The 22689-nt window shown below is 60.3% G+C and overlaps 2 protein-coding genes across 3 annotated transcripts in view; one reads left to right on the forward strand and one right to left on the reverse strand.

Moving 5' to 3' along the window:
* Positions 1-5976, forward strand: part of EDC3 (enhancer of mRNA decapping 3) — a 51252-nt gene extending 45276 nt beyond the window's left edge. For both annotated transcript variants that reach the window (XM_045192731.2, XM_024557373.3), the window contains exons 6-7: positions 3355-3572; positions 5569-5976. In XM_045192731.2, coding sequence (XP_045048666.1) covers positions 3355-3572; positions 5569-5903 — 553 coding nt within the window. In that variant the 3' untranslated portion in view covers positions 5904-5976. The remainder of the gene's footprint in view (positions 1-3354; positions 3573-5568) is intronic.
* Positions 5977-8085: 2109 nt separating this feature from the next.
* Positions 8086-21887, reverse strand: CLK3 (CDC like kinase 3). The gene is given in 17 exon segments (XM_045192730.2): positions 8086-8582; positions 9202-9292; positions 9485-9564; positions 10004-10086; positions 10332-10461; positions 10551-10645; positions 11769-11935; positions 12615-12731; positions 14717-14783; positions 15060-15156; positions 17019-17235; positions 17841-17992; positions 21383-21465; positions 21468-21506; positions 21509-21618; positions 21620-21679; positions 21681-21887. Coding segments are annotated over 17 exon segments (1896 nt in total). The 5' UTR covers positions 21812-21887; the 3' UTR covers positions 8086-8405.
* Positions 21888-22689: the final 802 nt, after the last annotated feature.

Raw genomic sequence — 22689 nt, forward strand, 5'->3', positions numbered from 1 at the left:
TGCCTCCAGGTCAGCAGTGGCCGAGAAGGGCTGGTGCTGCTCCGCCCGGCCCACCACGTCGCCTCACGCAGGAGGGGGGGCTCCCTAGACAGGTGCTGCTCGGCCGACGGAAACTCCTTTATGACGTGGCTTTCCTAGATGCTGGAGGTCTTTGTTTGTTTCTCTAACAGTCTCCAGGAAATCCTCATTCTTCTCCCAGTAAGCCACCCTCTGACCTTTTCTTTCCTGATGACAGTTGCTGACTGTCAAGAGGCCTGCCTTCCAAGAACCTTCAGAGACCCAGCCTTTGGTGCCGGTCATTCCCGGGGCTGGGGTGCACATCAGACCTGAGTTCCGGAGCCACCCTGACAACCGGGCAGGAGAGCTGGAGCCCAGTGCCTCCCCACCTGCCCCCTTGGTTCCTGTGGCAGGAGCAGAGCTTCGTTCTGTTTGTGGACTTCCACTGATGCCGTGTACGGCCTTGGGCCAGGGCTGGGGTACAGGGAAGGATATAATGCTGCGCCTGCTCCTCAGTAGCCTAACGAGGCCTCCAAAAGTGCCCCGCTGTGGTAGAGGGGACAGACGGTTCTCCAGCAAGCCACATTCTTTCTGCTCCCGGATGAAGAAGCCAGTCACCCTCCCTAGAGCAGGGCATCCGGGCTGCGTCGCAGGGCGCAGTTAACAGGCAGCAGGAGGGGGAGAGCAGCCTCGGTTGGGGAGTAGCACCTGCCCAGAGCATAGAGATTGCGAGGCCATGGCAGTGGTGGGCCATAGGCATTCTCCGGGGCTGGGAAGCTGAGCAGTCGGGAGCGGTGGGTGGTTCAGTGGGGCTGTGATGTGACTCCCAGGATGACTTTGGGTGAGTGGAGGTGTGCAGGCGAGAGCAGAGGCACCTGTGACAGGCAGCCTAGTGGCCAGGGCCGTAGGGGTCAGAGCAGTGGGACAGGTGAGGGGCTTTAGGGGTAAAGCCCATGGAGTACATGTGGGAGGCGATGGGAAGTGGAGTGCCCGTGGTTGCTGAACTTCAAGCTTTCCCACAGGGACCCTGGTCAGACAGTGATAATGTTAACTGTGATGGGGAGCGTGGGCAGAGGGGCAGGTCTGGAGGAAACAGTGGGATCTTGTTTTGAATGTGTTAGGTTTGAGAGGCCTGTGAGAGGCAAATAGACCATTAGCAGTCTGTGTCGGAGGTTTAGAAGAAGGTCTGAGCAGAAGACAGGGTTGTCAGCTCGTAGGTGGTGTAGAACAGATGAGATCCTGTGACGAGAAGGTACACAGGGAGGAAGGGCCTCGGGTGGAATTCTGGGGAACATCAGCATTGAAGGCCTGGTGAGGAGATGAGGAGCCTTCCAGAATGGCTGAGAAAGAAGCCAGAGAGGTGAGAAAACCGAGAGCATAGCTTCAGAACCGAAGGAACAGTGTTTGAAGAATGAAGGGGGGCGGTTAGCGATGGTACTGCTGGGAGGTCAAGCAAAGGTAGAGCGGGCAGGTGTCTGCTGGATTTGTGCGCAAGAGGAGGGCAGTGGTGGCCTTGTGGAGAGTGGCGTCTAAGGTGGGCCAGCGGGTGCAAGTCCCCTTATCGCTCCTCCGGTCCCCTTGCCCTGTGGAGTTGCGGGTGTGTTTCGTCCTCCTCGCCCTGGGTTTGGGCTTGCTTCTCAGCCGCGCCTTTCCTGGAACAGGGAAGAGCCCATGGAGAGCACCCCTCCCCCCCACACCTGACACATACACACAGAAGAGAAAGGAGTAGCGCCGGCTGCCTGCCGGCAGAACACCAGGCCCTTGGTCCTGGTGACTGCCACACCTCCCCCCGAAGCGGCCATGGGCAGCTCCTGGAGTAAGTTCTTCCTGGGAGCACTCGAGGCCGTTCAGTGGCTTCCCAGGAACAGTAGTTTTGGGGCAGGATCTGAGTGTCCCCACAAAGCCATGCTCCTCTCAAGCCAGCTTCTTGGGAGTGGCTGTCCCCGTGCCTGTCTGAGCTCTTAGGACGTCCCTGCCCTTCGCCCCAGCTGCTGGCTTGCCTGTAAAGAAGACTGCCACGCCAGTAGTCATCTGCCCGCGTGCCAGGGGTCACACAGCTCCTCGCTGCTTCCATGGCAGTGTTGGATCTGATGCTCGCAGCTCCTCCTGGAAGGCGGGTAGCAGCCCAGTGTTTTCAGAGGGGCCAGCTGAGGCGTAGGGAGCTAGAGCTGAAAGGCTCGCCCGTGTGACCCTGCCCATGCCAGGTCTCCGGTCCAGGTCACGCCATGTCCAGGGCCTGCGCCCTGTCCCACTGATGCGTGTGTGGTGCTGTGTCTGCTTTGGTCCCTCTGTGAGAGACTCCGCGTGGGGGACGGGCTGGTCGTACGCCAGAGCTCGGCAGTGTCTGTCTGAAGGCAGTGCTCGTCACATGTCCTTAAGGTGCAGGGGGAGTGGGGGAGTGGAGAGTACGGCCCCAGGGCCATTTGGGGGGCGGGGGCTTCCCCTGCAGCTTGACAGCAGCTGTTGTGTCCCTCCCTTTGGGGGCCGGGGAGTGACTGTCACTGCACCATCCCAAGCAGGGTCCTAAGTCTATTTCTTGCTGTCCGATTTCCCTACCTTCCTGCCCTGGGGTGGACTGCGCTGCCTGTGGATCAGGCACAGCTCCAGGGTAATCCTCCACCCTTACTGGTGGCTTCTCTGGGACTGCAGAGGTCTCAGCTTTGAAAGGCAGGAAGCAAAGTGAGTGCATCAGGCAGTGGGTGTCCCAGGCAACTGCCAGCCTGGCGGGCCGTGAGCAGCGCTGTACGTAGCAGGGCAGCGCCCAGGGGCACTTTCTGTGCGGGCGCACATCTTGTCCGCAGCAGGTCCGACTCCACAGCACTGCCCGTACTAGAGCTTACGCAGCTTGCGGGAGAGCTCGAACTGGCGACTGACAGAGGGCGACTCAGAGTGGTCCTGCTGGTCCTTGCTGTGAGTTTCTTAGGAGCCGAGCCAGAGTCATCCTGGAAAGGGTGGACTTCCTGGAAAGGGTGGACTTCCTGGGCAGGGGCACGGTTTGAGCAGGAGCAAGAAGCTTTAGCAGTACAGGCCAGAATGAGAGCAGACCACCGCAGGGGAGCAGGCGTGTGGGGGAGGGAAGCAAAGAGGGTTGCGAGGGGGGAAAGCCTGTCTGTCACAGAGGTTGGGTCTGAGCAGTTCGCACCATGAGGGCGTGAGCGTTCTCGGTTGAGAGCAGTGTTCTGGGGAACCAGGTCCCGGTAAACTGCCCAGTGGGGAGGCCCTGTGGCCTGTCCTGCAGTGGGTTTGGCCCCCTGGGACCTGGGGCTGACGGGGGCTCTGAGAACAACAGGTGCAAGGCACTCGCTCGGCTTAGGGTGCCAGGGCTGCGGCTGAGCCTGCTCTTTACTTTTGTCCCAGGTTGAACCCAAAAAATGTTCACCAGAGGCCTACCGTGGCTTTGCTGTGTGGGCCCCACGTGAAGGGGGCTCAGGGTATCAGCTGTGGAAGGCATCTAGCCAACCATGACGTCCAGGTCATCCTCTTCCTGCCCAACTTTGTCAAGATGCTGGAGTCCATCACCAACGAGCTGTCTCTCTTCAGCAAGACCCAAGGCCGACAAGTGTCCAGTCTCAAAGGTGAGGCTTGCCCAGGGCTGGGCGGAGGCGCCTCCTCCCCAGTAGTCCGATGGTGTGACGGTGCCATCCAGTGGTGACAGGCGGAACAGCATCGTGAGTATGCAGCGTGTTCTGCTTGTGCGAATGGAAAATTACTCTGGTGTCGACTTGCCTGCTTGCTGTCGCTTTCGCCCTCACTGCCCCGCACTCAGATGGAGAGCTGGGGGCCCATCTATTCACTGCACAGATATTTATGGAACGGGCACTGTCCCTGACCCTGGGGTTGGGGCAATAGATTTTATTTCCCCTTACAGCCATGCTTCCGTGAATCTTAACGTTTAGATTCGTTTAGATGAAGAGACTCATATGTAACATTTCTACTAGGTCAGATGACAGTATGGAAACATAAAGCAGGGACAGGCAAGAGCGTTGGAGCGCTGGGTGAGGAGTAGCGGACGTGGGCCTCACAGGGCAGGCTGTGAAGGGCCTGCGGGTCACGTGAAGGGCTTGAGCTCTGGCCAGGGTGCGAATGACAGTCACTGGAGGAGTAAGTAGGAGGAAGATTCGCTCCAGCTCAGGGTCCCAGTGGTCGTCCTGGCTGCTGCTCGAGAGTAGACCGAGGCTTACAAAGGGATGTTGAGAGGCGGCCAGGAGCCCTGGCCAGTTAGAGCGACGTCCCACACACCAAGGTCGAAGGTTTGATTCCTGCTCAGAGCGCACACAAGACTCAACCAGTGGGTGCACAGATAAGTGGGAAACAAATCAGTCTTTCGCCAAATAGATAAGTATTTTTTGTTAAGAACATGTTAGAAAGAGGCTGTTGGGATAAATTAGAGATCAAGGTGGCTGAGACAGTGGACATGGTGAAGGGCGGTCAGTTTCTGATCAGTTTTGAGTACAGAGTGTACAGAGTGGGTGAAGGTGATAAGAGAGAGAAGTTAAGGGCGGCTCCAGGGTCGTTGGCCTGAGTGACTAGAAGGAAGGGGGTGCCGTCACTGAGATGGGAGGGCTCCGGAGAAGCTCAGAGGTGCCGCTAGGTGTGGAAGTGGGGCTGTTGACCGACGTGTAGATGAGTGTGGAGTTGAGTGAGGGTGTGGTGTTTAGAGTCGTGAACCTGGATGAGATACCTCCTAGTGGGAGGGAGTAGGTGGAGAAGCTAGACTGTCTGTTTAGAAGTCAGGGAGTCCGAGAGCAGCTGAGGACACAGGGAAGGAGCGGTCAGTGAAGGAGAAGGACACCCAGGAGAGGCAAGTACCTGAAAGGCAAGCGAAGAGAGGAGGGTGTGGTGAGCTGTGTGAGCAGGGCAGTCTAGGCTGAGTTCAGATGGTGACTTCGAGCTGACCACTGGGCATAGCAGTGTGGAGGGGCAGTTTCAAGTGGAGCAGTGGGGGTAAAGTAGGATCGGAGTGGGTTTAAGTGAGGACGGAGGAAGTGGAGAGAACATATGTGGCCCAGAGAAAGGGTTTTGCCAGGGGTCAGATGGTGAGTTTGGGGCGAGAGCCTGAGCCAGAACTTCAGTTTCCTGTCTCTTAGGCCAGGCACCTGTGGGCACATGGACCCTGGGGCCCTGTCCTAAGTAAGGAAGCCGTGGTCTGTCATTGAGAAATGGCATTCCTTCAGGCCGAGAGCCGGGAAGGCGCCTGCTGTGGGTCCGCCTCTTCAAGTCTGTAACAGGATGCCCATCTCAAGCTGTTCTTTCTCTGGCTGCCCCAGAAGCTTTCTGTCCCAGCCGTGCCAGGAGGCAAGCAGACCTGAGGGTGCCGACCCTGGGGTTTGGTCTGGTTTTCACATTCTCAGTTTAATTTTAGCCTGGGTGCAGTTACATGCTCTCACACTGCCCCAGTCGCCCAGTTAGAGCAGAGCAGCCTTTTAACTTGTCTGGGGGAAATGGTTGGTTCCCTCCGCATTCTTAAGGTGGGGCTGCAGGACCCGTTTCAGTGAGGGGGACACCTGGGTTCTGTTCCCAGCCGGGTCCTCTGCTCGGAGGGATTTTCAGATGACACTCTTGCGTCCGCAGATCTGCCCACCAGCCCCGTGGACCTGGTGATCAACTGTCTGGATTGTCCCGAGAACGCCTTCCTGCGGGACCAGCCCTGGTACAAGGCAGCTGTGGCTTGGGCCAACCAGAACCGGGCCCCGGTACTCAGCATAGACCCTCCTGTGCACGAAGTCGAGCAGGGCATCGATGCCAAGTGGTCGCTGGCTCTGGGCCTGCCCCTGCCGCTGGGAGAGCGCGCTGGACGCGTCTACTTGTGCGACATCGGCATCCCCCAGCAGGTGTTCCACGAGGTGGGGGTCAGCTACCACTCGCCCTTCGGCTGCAAGTTTGTCATCCCGCTGCACTCGGCCTAGAGGGCTCCGGGCAGGCTGGCCTGCCGTCCCCGCGGCCCCTGGCACTGAACCTGACAGCGGACGCCTTAAGGATGGGAAGCTTCGTGGACTTTGTTAAATTTTTTCTCTTTTGGGTTTATTTCTTTTGTGAGAGAACAAATCGTATTTAACGCTGACCTGCCCTTCACCAGGAAAGGCTTTCCCACTGGGCGTGCGAGACAGGTGGCTCCAGGCATCTACACTCGACCCTGTGTGGGGTTTTGTTTACAGACGCAGGCAGCTCACAAACTGTGTCAGGTTTACAGCCACTGGGCCTGGGCGAGCCCTTGCGGGGTGGGGCAGGGCCTGTTTGATGGCCTGTACCTGCTGCTTCAGTGCTGGTCGCACACCACCAGCTGTGCTGCAGCTGTCCACTAGAGGGCAGCCTCGCACTCCCCGCCCCTTTGAGGGCTGTGGGGCCTCCCCTTGGGCCCACAAGTTGATTGGAGGCTTTGACCCTTTCTCTTGAGCCAATCCAAGTTTAATGCTGGGTTTCTTCCCAAGGGTCCTTCCTCCTTTCTACAGCAGCACTCTGAGAGGCGGGGGAGGGGGAAGGAGAGGGGCCGGCATTGGCACGGTTTTACTGTGCTGGGGTTACTTTATACTTGTCTTCAGCCCAGGCAGCCTGAGGCTGTGTCCCGTAGAAGCATAGTGCCCATCTTGCCAGCAGTGTCCCCGACCCACACCCTCTGGCTGGGGGCTGAGCCTCTTCTTAGTCTGGGACCAGACCCCTCAGGCTGCAGTACTGGGGGACTGGGGGGCCTGGTGCTTCTTCCTAGGCCACCACTCCCCCCACCTCCTCGCCTGCACCGACAGACCCACACTGTTTTGTTCCCCCTGCCCTTCTGGAGCGGTCCTCTGTAGCTGCGCACCCCTTCCTGGTCGAATCCTTTTTGGTTGTCCCCTCTACGTGAGTAGGCTTGGGGCCAGTGCCCTGTCTCAGAGATGCCAAAATGAGGTCAGTTCTGGAGGAGCTGGCTGGTGGGGCTCAGCCATAGGGACACACTGCTGCTCAGCTCTAAGGCACCAAGCCCCTGCACCGTGTCGGCCTAGGCCCTGGGAGCTGGTAGAACAGGAGCCATGCCCTGGAGCCCCTGACAGCTGCCCTTGCAGAAGACGTGATCAGCGCTCCAGGGCTCCTTATTCTCTGTGCCCGTGCGCTCTGGTTACAGGGCTGAGCGGGAGGCTCACTGTGGGTTGTGGCCCAGGGCTGCGTGTCACCTGCCTTACAGGCGCATGGCCAGGATGAGAGGGGGCAGGGCAGAGAGGGCTGGTCCCTCTTTTCCTCCTGTCCTGCAAGTGGTGTTGCCAGCAGTGGGAGGGGACCAGAGACAGCCAGCCCTGTCCTGTGTACCCTCCCGGAGCCTCTGCTCGCTCTCAGGGCCCACCAGCCCCAGGACGGGGCCCTCTTCAGGGGCAGGGCCATATTCTGAGGAGTGGTGCTGGACTCCAAGCAGTTTAGAGAGCAGCGCGCACAGGTTCGAGTGGGTGCGTGGGCGCGGTGCACAAGCCAGAAGAGCGCCCTGGCCCGAAAGACTGCTCACTCCAGTGAGTTGGGGTGGCACCAGGGGTGGAGGTGTCAGCCCTGAGGAACCACTGGGAATTTGCCCACGTTCTTTTCTTCCTCCCTGCTGGCACTGGAGCCTCCTGGTGCCCTTGGCCTGGGCCTTCCCTGGTGGTACTGCAGACGAGCATGAGTCCTCTGTCCTCAGCTTTTTCCAGAGGTGTCCTGCCTGCCACCCCCAGTCCCCGAGGGGCCCCAGTCCTGTGGTTAGACGACCACCCATGCAGCTCTCGGGGAACTAAAAACCAGCACTGAAATAAAGCTGAATGACTGAGTCCTGTCTCTGGTGCGGTCTGCTCTGTAGGCTGCAGGGAGGTACTGCCACCGCAGACCTTGTCCAGGAGCCAGTCTTGTCCTAGGCTTAAAGGGGCTGGGACAGGTAAAACCAGATGCTGCCCGGTAAGCCACAGTGGGGTCTCCCCCTAACCCCTTAAGAGCTGAGAGGCACGAGGACCAGCAAGGAACAGGTGCAGGAGGAGACCCACGCGCCCTCTGGGGCTGTGCAAGCCTGCCCTCAAGGCTGAACTTGCTCTCCCAGGTGCAGAGGACCACCCAGCTTCTGGTCTGCCTGGCTCAGTTCACACTCAGCTCTCCACAAGCTGAACTGCTAAGAAAGACTTTATTAGTAAGATAGGGAATGGAGAAGGCAAGGAGCCTGGAGACACACTGGTACCAGGGATTACAAACAGTAAGAAACACTTTTATTATAACTTTACAACATATAAATAGCTCGGGTCAAATCTGTGCTTTCTGGCAGCTGGGCACTGCACCCCTGCGCCTGTGGGCACCTGCCTTCCTTCACATTGCACTGTTCGTGGGGTGGCTCTGGCCCTGGGGCCCGGTGGTTAGAGGTCGGAGAACGGGGGCCAGCAGCCCGGTCCCACTCTCCCATCTCCCCCTCGTGCAGCGGTGTGCACCTGTCATCTGCTGGGGTTGCGGCTGGTGTGGAAGGACCGCTCCTCAGGGGTCAGGCCAGCAAAGAAGGGGTGCAGCAGGGCCTCCGCCAGTGTGATGCGCTGGGCAGGGTCAAACTCTAGCATCCTCCTCATCAGGTCAAACAGCTGTGCGTGCTCCGGGGAGTCTTGGAGCATGTAACTCTGCTCAGGGACACAAGGCGCCTCAGTGTGGTGGCGGGCACGGGGGCCTTGCTGTGTGGCTTGAGGCGGCAGTGACACCTCCTGGAGGGCAGCGTCTGCCCTCTTGGACAGGGAGCGGCTCCTCTTTTCAGCCTGTTAGAGCGTCTTGCTCTGAACGTGCCAGGCTGCTGGGTGTCTTGCTGGCTTTGTGCCTCTCTCCCCACATGCAAAGTCCTGACAAGTGGGTAGAAGTCGCCTCTGCGAAACCCCTGGCCCGAGCACTGAACGCAGTCTGTAGAGGCTTCCTGGGCACAGCTAGGTCTTCCCTCCCCCCACCTCGGTCCTACCCAGTTCTTCCCAGAACAGAGAGAAGAGGGGGCAGGAAGCAGCAGGGTCTCTGATAATTGGCTCTTCTGGTGTTCCCCAATTACATTCATGGCCACCCTGTCAGGAAGGGGTAGGGCAAAGAGCCCCTCTGGCAGAAGCCCCACTGCCAGCGCCCAGCAGCCTTGGGTGCAGCCTCCCTCACAGCTGGGGCAAGGGGACAGCCTTTAGTTGCCTGGCCTGTCTCTGCTGTATGTGTGCCCAGTGCCTGGGGTCTCCTTGGCACGAGTTGAGCTGGAGGAAGCCAGACACTGACCTTCAGAGGTTTGCAGTTCTCCTTCACATAGCGGCCGTCAGAGCTGTTCTCATCCCAAACCAGGCCCCCTTTGTAGAAGTATTTCTGCTTCCTGGAAATGAAGGACGGGAAGTGGTCGAGCGCCTTGTGTCCCTGGAGGGGGCAGGTGGGGGTGGGGAGAGCAGCAAAGCCAGGCAGGGAATCCTGGGCTGCCCAGAGGGGCCGGGGGCGTTCTGCACAGACTCTGGTAGCTTGTTGACCCTCAGCCAAAGGTGGGGAGGACCTTTGGGCCAGGGCTGCTTACCTGGTGCGGTGGATCATGTGCGATGGGATGGGCCCTAGGATTTTCTCCATCATCACCAAATGCTCTCGGTTTTCGTGGGTCTATGGAAGGTCAGGGACAGAGCAAGTGGGGGTCAGACTCAGCCCCTCAGGGAGGATAGGGGACAAAACAGATGGGTAAGTGCCTTCCCAGCCTCTCTGACCTTCTGGCAGCCTGCCACCCTTTGCCAGGGATAAGGCCATGTTTCTTAACTCTCCCCGGAACGTTATGAGCCCCGGCCCATCCCCACACCCTCACTCCTGCCGTGTCTCTTGCCACAAACGCACGCTCCTCCAGCCCCAATCCTCCACGCTCGCTGGCCGAGCTCCAGGCTCCCTGAGTGCTCCGCTACACCACCTTTGCCTTTCCCCAAGCTGCTTTCTACAACACTCAGGAGTGAGTGTCACACCCTGCTGACGGTGAGCCCTGAGGGCCTCACGCACCAGGCCGCTGCGGCCTGCCAGAGTGCGAGTGCTTGTGGCAGCGGGGCGGGGGGCTCACCTGGAAGAGGGTGAAGCCCCGGTAGTACTCGAACAGGATGCAGCCAATGCTCCAGACGTCACAGGGCTGTGCCCAGCCCAGCTCTGAAGGCCGAAGCGGAAAGAGGCGCTGAGATGCGGCTCTAGGCTACAGGACAGCTGCCACACTGACGGGCAGGACTGTCACCCGAACCCCAGCACAGGCCTATCTCCTAGCCCGGTCAGCTGGGCGACAACGGGGGCTCCTGACACTGGCCCTGGGTGGCGGGCGGGCATGCGGCTGCCTCTGTTCACCCGGCCCCCCAGCAGTGGCCCACTGCGTGTGAGTTGGGGGCCGTGCGACTGCTCACCGAGGATCACCTCAGGGGGGCGGTAGTGACGGGTGGCCACGATGGTTGTGTGATGCTCGTGGTCAAAGGTAGCACTGCCAAAGTCAGCCACTCGGATGCTGGTGTTCTTCACCGACTTCTCCTCGCAGCTCTGAGGCAAGGGAGGGGAGCCGGGTCAGCAGTCGCTCCCAGTGGGTGGTGCAGCTCTGCGGCAGGGCACCACCCTCTCCCCACTGGTACCTTGTGCTCGTTGTAGAGGGTTTCAAACTCAGAATTCACGAACAGGATGTTCTCTGGCTTTAAGTCCGTGTGGGTCAGCTGGTTCTCATGTAGAACTGGGAAGGCGGGAGAGGAGCAGAGCAGACCCTCAGAGCCTAGGTTTTCTCTGGCTGCTGCCAGTGCTGGGCCAGCCCAGTCCTGCAACTCCAGAGAACCTCACCCCATGGCCTCCGCAGGGGGCCGAAGGGGCCGAGCAGCTCTGCCCCTGCATTGGCTTCCCTCTCGGGGGTTCTCTGTGCTTAAGGCCTTGGAGGCTCTGAGAGCTTTAGAAGATGGGGCGGGAGACACTTTGGATTCAAAACACCTCCTTCCGCCTCTGGGGGCTAGGCCTCCTCAGCCTGGTCTCTCACCAAGGTGGCAGCATCAGCCTTGGGGTGGTTCCTTCTCCCCAGTACCAGCAACATCACTGGTGGGGTCCAGGGCAAAATGAAAATGCGGGACCCCTCTTTCAAAAATTAAAGAGTGTCAAGCTGGTGTCAAAAGAACATTAAACCAAGCACAGGGCCACCCCTGAGACAGCCCCGCCTCCCGTCATCCCTCGCCCTAAGGGACATCTGCCATTTTCCTCCAGTCCCTGCCCCATCAGTGGTGGTGCCCTTCCACTCCCACTTCCAGGCTCCCAATCTGACACTCAAGACCCTCACGGCACTGTGGTCCGCTGCTCCCCAGAGTGGAGCCCCCTTCACCAGTGTCTGCATGCGCCCGGCTCCAGGCCATCGCCAAGCAGCTCACCTCGCTTGGGGTGCTCCTCACCATCCCCTCCGCCTATACAGACCCTGCACTAGGTTTGTCTGCCCCGATCCAGGGAGCCCTGCTGGGTCCTGCTCTGAGCACCAACCCTGCAGTGCCGAGCCCAGGCACCAAGTACATTCTCAAAGCCTGGCAGGCAGAAGGGGTCTGTGTTGGCCGGAGCTGCTGCTGGGCTCCCCCAGGTCACTTGGACCCTTTCATCCACGCAGGAAGGTGGGAATGGAGTTGGTAGATAGGAAAATTCTAGAGCAGTTTACTTTGTTTCTTCCTGAGTGCGTACAGGCAGAAGCTGGCTCAGAAGGCCCCTGGAGGAGCCTGCACCTCTCCACGGGCACGGACTCGTGCCTGAAGGCCGTGCAGTCCAGGGGCCCCAGCATGTCAGGCACTTTTCCCACCAGGTGTACGGTTCTCGGCGCGGGGGACACTCACATCTAAGGGCATGGCAGAGCTGGTAGGCCATGTGCCGGACGTGCGGTAGGGGGTAAGGCTGGAAGTTATTCTCTTTCAGGAACTCAAAGGTGTTCTTGCCCAGGAGTTCAAAGGCGATGCACATGTGGCCGTGGAAGTTGAACCAGTCAGACATCAGGACGCACAAGCTGCGGGAGAAGGACGGGTGGGCTCAGGCTGTGCACAGGGCGGGCCTGGCCGTGCCCCTCCCCTGACGAAGCCAGGCCTGAGCCACACCCCGAATGCAGACACACAGGACAGCCAGAGTGAGATCCGCAGACCTCAGCAAGGACTGAAGCGCCCACTGTGGGGGCGAGTTGAGGGCATTCTGGTCCCAGGTCTCCCACCTCACGGACCTGTGATGTGGGCGTGATCCTGGCACTGCCAGGAAAGAGGGAATGATGCCAGGACACTGCAGGGCCAGAGGACTAGCAGTGCCTTTTTGCCACTGCCAGTGGGGCGCCTGTGTGCAGGGCTTGGCACCTGCGTGCCAAAGGCAGAGCTCCTCTGGGTGTGACTGCGAGCCCCAGCGAGCTTCCAGTTTGCAGCTTGTCTAATGCCCACCACACCCAGAGAGGCCTGCAGCCCACAAAAGCAGGGCTGGGAGCACACAGGGCTGGTCGTGCTGGGACCTGGACTGAGGTCCAGAGGCTCCTTCCAGTAAGGCTCAACAGTGCAACTCCCCTATCTCTAGTGCATGGAGAAGGTGTGGTGCCAACTGGGTGAGGGGATCCTACTGCTCGGCCCCTGGGGCTCCTCCAGGCAGTTCGGAGAGGAGAGGAAGGTGCCCCAGTGAAAGCTTTCCTCCCGTTCTTTGCTGACACTCACAACTTGTTCTCTTTGTCCTTCTCCTTGATTTTTTTGAGAACATTGATTTCTAGTCGGGCAGCCTCCCGGTACTTGCCCACGTTGCGGATGATCTTCAGGGCAACCTGAGACTTCCCTCTGGCACCGGGGAAGAAAGCAGAGGTTCTCATGAGAAGCTGCCCAGCCCTTCCCCCACCCTCGACCCCGGCCCAGCAACTCTTGGCAGACACCACCCAGGACTGCAACACCAGGGCCTACCCTGAGGAGAGCAGGAGCTCGATGCCCAGCCTGTCCTGAGTAGCATCAGACGTCTACCCTCCTAACAGCGAGCTCCCCTGGCACCTATGCCAGCCGTCGGCTTTCATGGTCTCAGCTATCTGCCAGCTCCAGGGAAGACTGGGCAGAGTACAGGCCTAGCACACTGACCGGTACCAGCCCTAGTTCACTCAGTGAGTGCCAGCCTGTAGGCTGGTAGTCGCTCTGCCCCTTGCAGGGCTGTCCCACACAGTGCCCTCTTGTGGCACCTCATGACCTCTCGAGAGCGTGTCTGCAAAATCTGGAGAGACAGCTGCCCATGGGGTGGGGTTCCAGGACGGAGTGAAGGCCTGGCAAGGGGGTAAGGGTGGCCAGGAGTAGGGGCGTCTCCAGGGAGACCAAGGGCTGCGCGCTCTACCGGACCTGCCACCTACCATTCACAGCGTTTATCAGAGGGCCAGGAGCCCCTTCTAGAGAATACCCTGCTTTTCTCTCCCTATCCCGTTTTTTCAGACTTGCAGGTCAGGAAAGGACCTCAGAAGGGAGGCTACCAGCCGCCTGCTAGATAGGGACCCCTCAGTGGCATTGCAACCCTCAGCACAGGCTCATCACCCCACAGGCAGCTGCCAGGATTGGAAGTCTCAGGGGGTGAGACCCGTTTGTGTTCGGCTCTTCACAATAAACCTACCAGCTGACTCCCTTCAGACTTTCTGAAGGCCCTGAGGCCTGTGCCTGCTCCTCAGTGACTCCGGAGGCTGGCTTTCCCACTAGCTGCTCAGTGGCACAGCCCAGAGAGCGTGGCTGCCCTGTGTGTCACAGCTCTCAAGTCTGCCACACGTCCCTCTGGTCACTGCACAGGCTACGTGTCCCCATGCTCACTGGTACCACCCCTGACTTCTCGGGTCCAGAGGGTGATTACATGGGAACTGGGAGGCTGGGGAAGCTTCCTTTCAGTCACCATCATCACTTTATCTTGGGGCTCCGCGGCTGGCTAGACTGCCTGATCTGGCTGCCCTCCCTGAGCGTGGGAGCAGTCCACGGTGCCTGGCCCTGTCACGATGGCCAAGGGACATGGGTGAACCCTGAACGTGCTGCTTCGCTCTGACAGAGTGGAAGAGTCACATGCGGGCAGCATGTGGCTCAACTGGGACAGCCAGGACAGAACTTTGTGGCTAAAGCCACAAACCAATGAGAGGGCCACTGAAGCAGGGAGGCCGTGGCCCCCATGAGATGACCTTCCAGCCTACAGCAAGAGAGGCAAGGGTCTTGCTCTGGGACAAGGGCAAGGAGACCAAAGCACCCCCCTTTACCCCGTTCCGCCTGGGTTAGCAAGGCGCCCCTGCCCTGCCTGAGCGCACTCTGGGGGGCCGCCCCGGGCCCTGGCCACACTGCAGACGGCAGCAGTCTGCCTGGTGAGAAAGTCCAGGGGCTCGTTTCTCTCAACAGGGTCCTGCACAGCACTCAGGCCAGCCTCTAGAGGGTGGGGGCTCATACTTGGGCTGGACTCAGCAGTACTCTACCCTCATCAGAGGCCTAGGCCCTGGCACTGGCCCTAAAATTGATCCCAGGGCGCAGACCAAGGCCCAGAGGAGCCAGAGCCCTGGCTCCGTTCTGGTATTCCCCACCAGCACTACCACCACCACCTGGGGAAACGGGCAGGCCATTCACTGGCCGGCAATTCTTAGGCAGGCATGCCACATGCTTGGGGAATCCCAGCTGTTTCTCCCTTGTCACGGTATCAGCAACACCCCAACATGTGCAGGTCAGAACCCTGCTATGGCGCTCCCCTTCAGAAAGAAAAAGGTTAAGCTCTAATTGCCACCGCCTACAAGAACCTCAGGCCAGCTCTTCCCAGAAAGCTCGCTCACCTGGCATGGTCCAAGCACTCCACCACCTTGCCAAAGGTGCCTTCGCCCAGGTTCCCCACAATCTCATCTAGGAGAGAAAAGAAGCAGGGCGTGAGGGTCCGGAGGGCAGAGGGTCGGCAACTCCTGCAAGTTCACAGCATTCAAATTCTCAAAAACAAAAAAGGTTTCTCTCTCTCTGCTACACTCTTAACAACAGCAGTTGCTAGCGTCTGCGTCATTCAGGCAATTACTGGTGGCCCCGCTAAGGCACCACGCGCGCTAGAGGCCCCTCCAGGCAGGAGAGGTCTGGTCTAACAAGGGGGTAGAAAGTAGAGAGGTAAAGTTTTACGAAAGGTGGCTGTACATCGCTCTTGGAGCCAATCGCCGATCCGGCACACCAGGTGGCCCTCCTTGTCATCTTCCACACTTCGGCTGCTGCGCTTACTGCTCTGTTGGCTTCTCTGCATGCACCGCCCCCCGAAACGCCATCCGACCAATCGCATGGTAGGCGGTTCCGATTGACAGATTGAGGTGTCAGTCAAAGGCAGAGGTGGAGACGGTGAGGAGCCGGTGGGTTGGTTGGTTGGATTTTCCAGATCCCAGCATTTCATAAGGCACACAGCATATATAACGATAGGGATATTGCAAGGGACACGTCAAGACACAAACTGACTTCAAAAACAGAAAAGTAAAAACAGCTACAGGTATGTAAAGAAAAGTCGGACATTATCTAAAAGAAGGGCGCCGCAAATGCTCGGAAAGACGACCAGCCTCTGCTGCTGCGGGGCGGGGCCAGGCCATGCGGAGAGCCACAGCCCTGACACCCTTCTCCTGAGCGTCCCCCTCCCAGACCCTCCCCGGACGCGTCCGCCAGGGGAAGACGCAGCGAAAACGGCGCACACGTGTGGCTGTCCGGCCTGGGTCCGATCATCAGAACAGGCAGAGGCCACCCGGCTCCAGCCGCAGAACGCCCAGCCTGTCCTCGCCTGCCTCTGCTTCGCCCACACGCCCCGCACGTACCCAACAGCTGTCACTCGGAGACAAGCTGCCACCGGCCCGCAGACAGCATCCATGGCCAGACTTGACATCACCACCAGAAAGGGCCTTCCATCAGCAGCCTTTGCGCCACCAGCCTCAAGCAGGAAAGGAGCCCAGAAACCTCCAGGCCTCCTACCACAATGGCCCACAGAGACCCAAAGCCAGCCCAGCCAGCCGGCCCCCATGGGCCGGGCCCATCCTGAGCCTCCTGACCTGACAACAGAGGGCGCCAAAAGAGAAGCCGAGTTGCAGACCCGCACTGCCCTCCCGAGACAGCGCCGGGGAGAGACCACCAGGCCGCGCGGGGGCCCCAGTCAGCCTGCGACCCGTAGCCACTCAGAGAAGTCACCAGAGCGCTCAGCAGAGAAGATGCCCGGCCCCGCCACTGTTGCCACTACTCCTCCCCTCAGGGGCCTCATGGCCAGCGAGAGGGAGTGAAGGAGGGCAGGGGGCCGGGGTAGAAGACAGCACTTAACCTCAGAGATTCACAACAGTTTTTGCTTCCCAGAGGTGTGAGGGCCCGTGGGCCGTGGCCTCCTTACAGGTCTCTGCAGCCTTGCGCTAGAACACCTCCAGGCCCTGGGCTTTGCATGTGGTCTGCAGCTGGACAAGTCCCGGGGCTGTAGTCCTTTCTGCCATTTCTCTCCATGTCCCATCACATGGGCAGCTCGCCTCTCGTCTTGACAGCCCCCCATGCAAAGAGGCTTGGCTGAAGGCAGCCTGGCTGGAGGTCAGAAGGGACGCTTCCAGTCTGAGCTGCCTGATAGGAAGACCCTCCCCTACCCGTGGGAAGTCCAGCCGCCAGGCCTTTGGGGAGGGGTGTAGGGGCTGAGACTGCAGAAGCGGGTGCAGTCCACGCCAGTCGGAGCACTCCGCTACATGTGGGGGGACCTCTGAGTGGGAAGAGCCAGGCCAGACAGCTCCAGACCACACACCAGCAACTCTGTGAGGGTCCCTAAGACGTGTCCCTGGCCTCCCTGGCCACTGGCCCCTATGTAGCCCGCGCCTGGCTCAGTGTGGAGATACGGACAGGCTGGGAGCCTGCCGGCGCCGGAACCAGAGCCCCTACAGCTGACACTGCCAGTGGGCCGGAAGACAGAGAAGCCGGGCCCTTTGCTCAGCCCTGTGCCTAAACCAGACACACACACACACACTCACACGCACGAGTGCACACCAGATGTACGTGCGCAGGGCCAACAGTACTCACCCGGACCAGCCAACCTGAGAGGAGGCTACGAATGTGAGGCCCTGCAGCCCCCGCCAGCACACCCCGGCCCCCACTCACCGAGGAGGCGCTGCTACAAGACCTGGTGCGGCGCTTGTGGCAGTGGTGGGCGTGCTTGCGGGCCCGGCGTGGCTCCCTGTCCCTCGACCTCCGACGCTGATGGGAGCGTGAAGACCCGTAGCAGTCCTCCGCAAAGGATGGGCTCCGTTCTTCACAGCGGTATGTGTCGCTATCCCGGCGCTCCCGGTATCGCCGCTGGTAGGGCAGACGGTCATGGCTGCCGGGGAGGAGGGGATGCTGGTCAGACAGGCCCTTCCTCCCACCAGCCAGGTTCCTACCACCAGGCAAGAGGCATCTGGTGAGGCCCCTGAAGAGGGCTTACAGGGGCGGCCTGGTGGAGCAGAGGCACACAGCCTGGGTGAAGTGGGGAAGACAGTGTGTGTGTCTGAAGTCCGGCCTCCAGAACCGGGGCAGGAGGCAGAGGGCCTCCAAGGGTTCCTGTGCCCTGCTGAGGCTGAAATTCTGGTCTGGGGCCGAGAAAGGACCGGGGACCCACCCCTGGAAGGAACTAGGCTGTGTTTTCTATGCCCACTGAGGAAGGCCCAGAGGTTAGGGAGATACTGACCTAGAAAATGGAGAGTGTGTTGGGAAAAGACTTACAGGCAGAGAAAGAAGTGGTGGCAAGGATGGAAGCAAACACTGAGGCTGGGGAATGTAGGTGAGCTCAGGGGAGGGGCCCAAGGAGGACTGGGCAGTGATCTGGTGCGCCCACACAGAGGCAGCAGTGACGTGAAGAAGCCCCAGGTGGCCGAAAGCCCCCAGACTGTCTCTCTGGCCCGGCTGAGGGAAGGGGCCCCTGCTCTTGACCCTGTTCCCTCTCACCTTCTGGACCGAGATCTCCGGGGCGGAGGCTCCCTTCGAGACGGGTACCGCAGCCTCCCCTCGTGCTCCCGGCTGTAAGACCTCCTCCTCTTCCATCGGTAGCTCAGGTACGGGTCTGGCTCGGGGGAGCGGTATCGCTTACAGTGATGCATCTAGGCCACGAGAAATGGACAGCTCTGCTAAACATGCAGGCGGCCACCCCCAGCTACCTGGCTGCCTGAGCAGCCCAGGCTCTCCTGAAGAAGAGGCCCCTGTTCCGTTGGGGGCAGCCCCTCCCAGGGTCATGGAGTGGAGAACTCTGAGGTCACAGTGCTGGAAGAGCAAGCACTAGGCAACGCCCTTCTTTGCCAGACAGCAGCCGCCGCCTTGGCACAGCTTCACAGGCCTCCCGGCCTGAGCGCCTGGGAGGGTTGACGAGCGCCACCATCACAGGAGTCCAAGACCCAGGAGAAAGGAGGCCTCTTGTGGCCAGTTCCCTCCTGCCAGTCTGTGGGTTCCAATGCAGCACCTGCTCTGTCAAGCCAGAGGCCACAATCAGATGGCTGTTGGCAGGTCACCAAGACACAGGAGCCACGGGTGAAAGCGCCCAAGTTCAAAGTGCAACTGCCTGTGGAGGCCCTGAACTGGACCCACTCCGAGGAGCAAGGACCACCAGTTACGTGAGGAGCTACAGACAGAAAGACCAGCTTTCTCACGAACATTCCCTAGCCCACCTGAGGGTCTGGCCAGCCCTTGCTGGTCAGCACCGGTAAAGATGTGGGGTCAGGGCACCCAGGTGTGTTGTCTGGCGCCCGTTTGGCACCCCAGACCGCCTGCAGTGCCCTGTTGGGCAGCGCTCCACCTCTAGCCAGTGGTGCTGCTGCTGCTGTCCTCTCTTCTGGTCCTGTCCCGGCGCCCTTCTCCCGTCCCAGGAGCGCGCGCTCAGGGAGGTGTGGCAAAGGCTCACTCATTCACTACCCCGTGCGGCGGGGACTTACGTCCACTCTGGGAAGTGGCCAGGCTGGGTCCCTGTTCCATCCAAAACCGAAACCCTCCCCTTGGCCAGAGTCAGCCTTCAGTGGTGATTGGTCTCAGGTTTGCCTGGCCAACCGCATTCTGAACAAGCCCACTGCAGCTGCCCCGTGTCGTGAGAGTCTGGTGGGAGAAGGACAAAATGGAATGGCCCCCTTGGGTGAGCAGGGCAGCGAGGCATATCTGACAAACCCCGGAGCTTCTGTGATGCTAAGAAAGCCGCTGCCTTCCATCGCCCCACGAGCAGGTGTCTGTCCCTATCGACCTGGAAGTCCCGGTCCCCAGCAATCCTTGCAGGGAAATACTATGTAAAATCCCCTACAGTTCTTGAATTACTTAGACTATTGTTCTGGTTTTTTGGGGTTTTTTTAAAAGATTTTTATTTTATTTTTAGAGAGAGGAGAAGGGAGGGAGAAAGAGAGAAAGAGAAACATCAGTGGGCTGCCTCTTGCATGCACCCCAAACCTGCAACTCAGGCCTGTGCCCTGACTGGGAATCGAACCAGTGACCTTTTGCTTCACCCCACTGAGCCACACTGTCAAGGGCTGCTGTTCTGTTTTGATGATCAGCTGACTAATGCTTTACTGTTCTCCTGCAATTACTCTGGGTCAGGTGCCCAAGCGATGAAATGAAGGCAATTTATCACATGTCACTGAGTGACCCAGAAGATGCTCCAGGGGCCAGGATAAGGGCCCTGCCCATCCTCTCTGGGAAGACGAAATACCAGAGCTGGAGGACACAGTCCAGTCCACACCAGGCCAGCATCCCTCTTCTGGGACCTGGAAGATTCTTAAGTCAACACACGTTCACTTGGAGGAAAGGGCACAGCCCAGAGTCAGACAGATGCCAGTCTTAATCCTGGCACTGCCGCTTCTAGCTGTGTGCCTGCGGGCAAGCCGCGAAACTGCTCTGACCTTCAGCTTCCTCGTGCAGCCAGGGGACAGTCATCTCTTACCGGGTCCTGTGAGGGTCACGTTCCACCATTCCTTCACTAGCATGCCTAGACCATGCCTTCGGGTCAAATGCCCAGCACAAGTCTGTGCCCACAACAGGTACTGCAGGCAGCTCTTTGTTAACATTAAAAAGGGTCCAGGTAACACGTGAGTCTGTGTTAAATGAGCCGAGGACATTTTACATCTCTTCCGAGGGACCACGGGGGAACAGAGCTCTGCTCAGAAAACCCTGACGTAAACCCCAGTGCTGGCCTAGACCGCTCTAGGCCTTCCCATTTACCACACCTGGAAAATGGACTTGGCACCTCTCCGCCCACTTGGCAAAGGAGATGACAAGCTGCAAAGTACCACACACAAGACAACCACAGAGGACACCTCCTGCAACACAGTACGGGCAGGTGAAGTACTGGGATTACCCGATGCACCCCACCCCCCATCCCGGCTATATTGCCAGCCAGGGCTCTAGGGCCTGCTCCAATGATCACCCTCCGAGACCCCAACAAACGGGTTGTATCAAGACGCTAAGGGCCACGGTCACACTCCAGAAGGCTCTGCTCTACACCATGAAAAGGTAACGTGCAGGAAACGAGGCGGGGGATGCCAGCTCTTCTCCGAGAACAGACCGAGGCGGCTTCTCATTTGCTGTTCCTGGCCAGAGAACCGGGCTGACAAGGGCAGCCGGCCAGGTCGGCGGCTGCCCTCGCGAGCCCAGGCACCGCAGCGCCCCACGGTTATTTTTGGCTGACGCTGCTCCACCACTGCAACCTCAAACCTGCCACCTTGCAAGCAGCCACCACCGGGTGAAACTCTCCTCCTTTTCAAGGGCACGGAGGAAGGAGGCTGGAAGACCGCCAGCTCCACCTCGACAGGGGCCTGGCTCAGGCAACTGCCACCCCAGCTCCATACCCGAGTGCCCGCACCCGGAACGAAAGCACAGAGACTCCCGCACCAGGAGCAGCCCAGGCACTAGTGCTGTCAGCTTGGCCGGGCCCCTCCCCCAGGCTGGAGCGGCTCCATCATCACAACAAAACGCGCCGGGACCTGCGGCCCTCGCTCGCGGCCCTTCCCGATGCCCCGGGTCCCAGAGCTCTCAAGCTCCGTCCCCCCGTAACCGCCGCCAATGGCGGCGAGGGGAAGACGGGTGGGGGAGGGCGTGCAGGGGGAACGCCAGCCGGGGTCGGAATCAAACTCCAAGCCGCGAGGGGAGGAGACTGCGGACCAAGCCTCGAGCCGGGAGTAGGGGAGGGATCTGAAAGCCCCTCAAGGCTGGTCTCAGTAGCACCCGACCCCTTCCGCGGACAGCTGCAAGGCTGAAACCGAGCCCCTTGCAGGGACCTCAGAGGCCACTCGGGCTCGGGCTCTTGACACTGCAGGATCGAGAGGTCGGGGTCTCCGGCGACCGCCCCCCGGGGGAGAAGCGGCGGGTCAGAGGTGAGAGGTCGGAGCCGCGGCCTGCGGTGGGTCGAGGAGGAGAGACAAAGGAACAGGCCCACAACAGCCCAGGAGCCCAGGGACCCGCACCGGGCGCGCCCACCCAGCCCCTCACCTTTGCCGCGGCGGCCCCAGGCCCACACTCACCGTCTCCCAGGCTCCGGCTGCGGCTAGGCCCCACTTCCCGCTCCGTGCGCCTCTTCCGCTTCCGGCTCCAGCCTCCGCCCTCCGAGGGCCCGCCCCTCGCGTGACGCAGCTGTCGCCATCCCTAGCTCGGTGGCTTGGCCGCTCTGGCTTCCAACTCGAAGGCTTTGGAGGACCCGTCTTCTCCCGCCTGATCGGTGCGGCGTCTGCAGAGACTGGTTCCGGGAGAGCCCAGGGGAAGCCCCCGGCCCGCCCTCCGCCGTGTCGCGGTGCACGTAGGCCCCAAAGACGCAACAGTGGAGCTCTCCCCGGCCAGCGGGCGCTGCGGGCCGAAAGGTGGGACCACGACCTGGCTGGAGGGCTCGGCCTGCCCTGCCGCCCCGACCCTGACGGCGCCCGCCAATCCCTTCCTGCGCTGGGGGAGGAGGGCATTATTGCGTCGTCGCCTCAGAGGACAGCCGGCGAGCCCCGGGGCTCGAGAAGGTGGACGCGACTCCCGCTTCCGTGAAAGAAGCAAACGAGACCACATTCCCTTTGGGGCGGGGGCGAAGGCATTGGCGGCACGCCCAGCGCCCGTGGGCGCGCCGAGCAGTTTGTGGGTAGACACCCAGGATCCCCGGGGGCGTGGCCGCTGGCGAAGGGGACTCTCCTCTTCCATGCTGACCGCTGCCAGAGTACATCATTGTTTCTCAGTTAACAGACCCCTCGCCCTGCCGCGGTCATTCCCCACTGGCCATTTCTTTCGAGGGAGTCACTGGACGACCTCTGGATCAACAAAACCCTACCACCCATTGTCTCACGGTTAGTCGGGGTGGGATAACTAGGACCCGTTTTCAAGAGAAAACCCGAGGTCGGGCCCTTTGGGAGACCTGGCGGTTTGTGAGCGTTCACGTCCCCGGGCTCCCGCTGAACTACGCTGGCCTAGTTCAGCCGAGCAGAGGGGAGAGCTCCCCAATTACCCCTGCACCAAGCTTGTGCAGTAGTGGGAGACGCAGGACATCCCTCCAGGCTCCGCCCCTCCAAGGGGCCGCGCCGCGCCGCGCCGCGGGGTTGGCCAGGATTTCTCCGGCCCCGCCCACAGCGCGCCCCACCCCCCCAGTGAGGGCTGGGCACGCCCCTAGCGCATAGCGTAGTCTCCCAGTCCTGGCTGGCGCGTTCGGAGCGGAGCTATCCACTCCAGAGTTGCTGCGGTGTCTCTAGTCCTAGGTGGCTTGAGAAGGTCCCCAAATCTCGGTTAGCTCCACCCGAAGTAAACAACTGAAGCTAAGTAAAAACAGGATGTATTAAGGCACCCTCAAGACCGGCTCCTA

This window comes from Desmodus rotundus, chromosome 7 (genome assembly GCF_022682495.2).
Source record: "Desmodus rotundus isolate HL8 chromosome 7, HLdesRot8A.1, whole genome shotgun sequence".
Classification (NCBI taxonomy): Eukaryota; Metazoa; Chordata; class Mammalia; order Chiroptera; family Phyllostomidae; genus Desmodus; species Desmodus rotundus.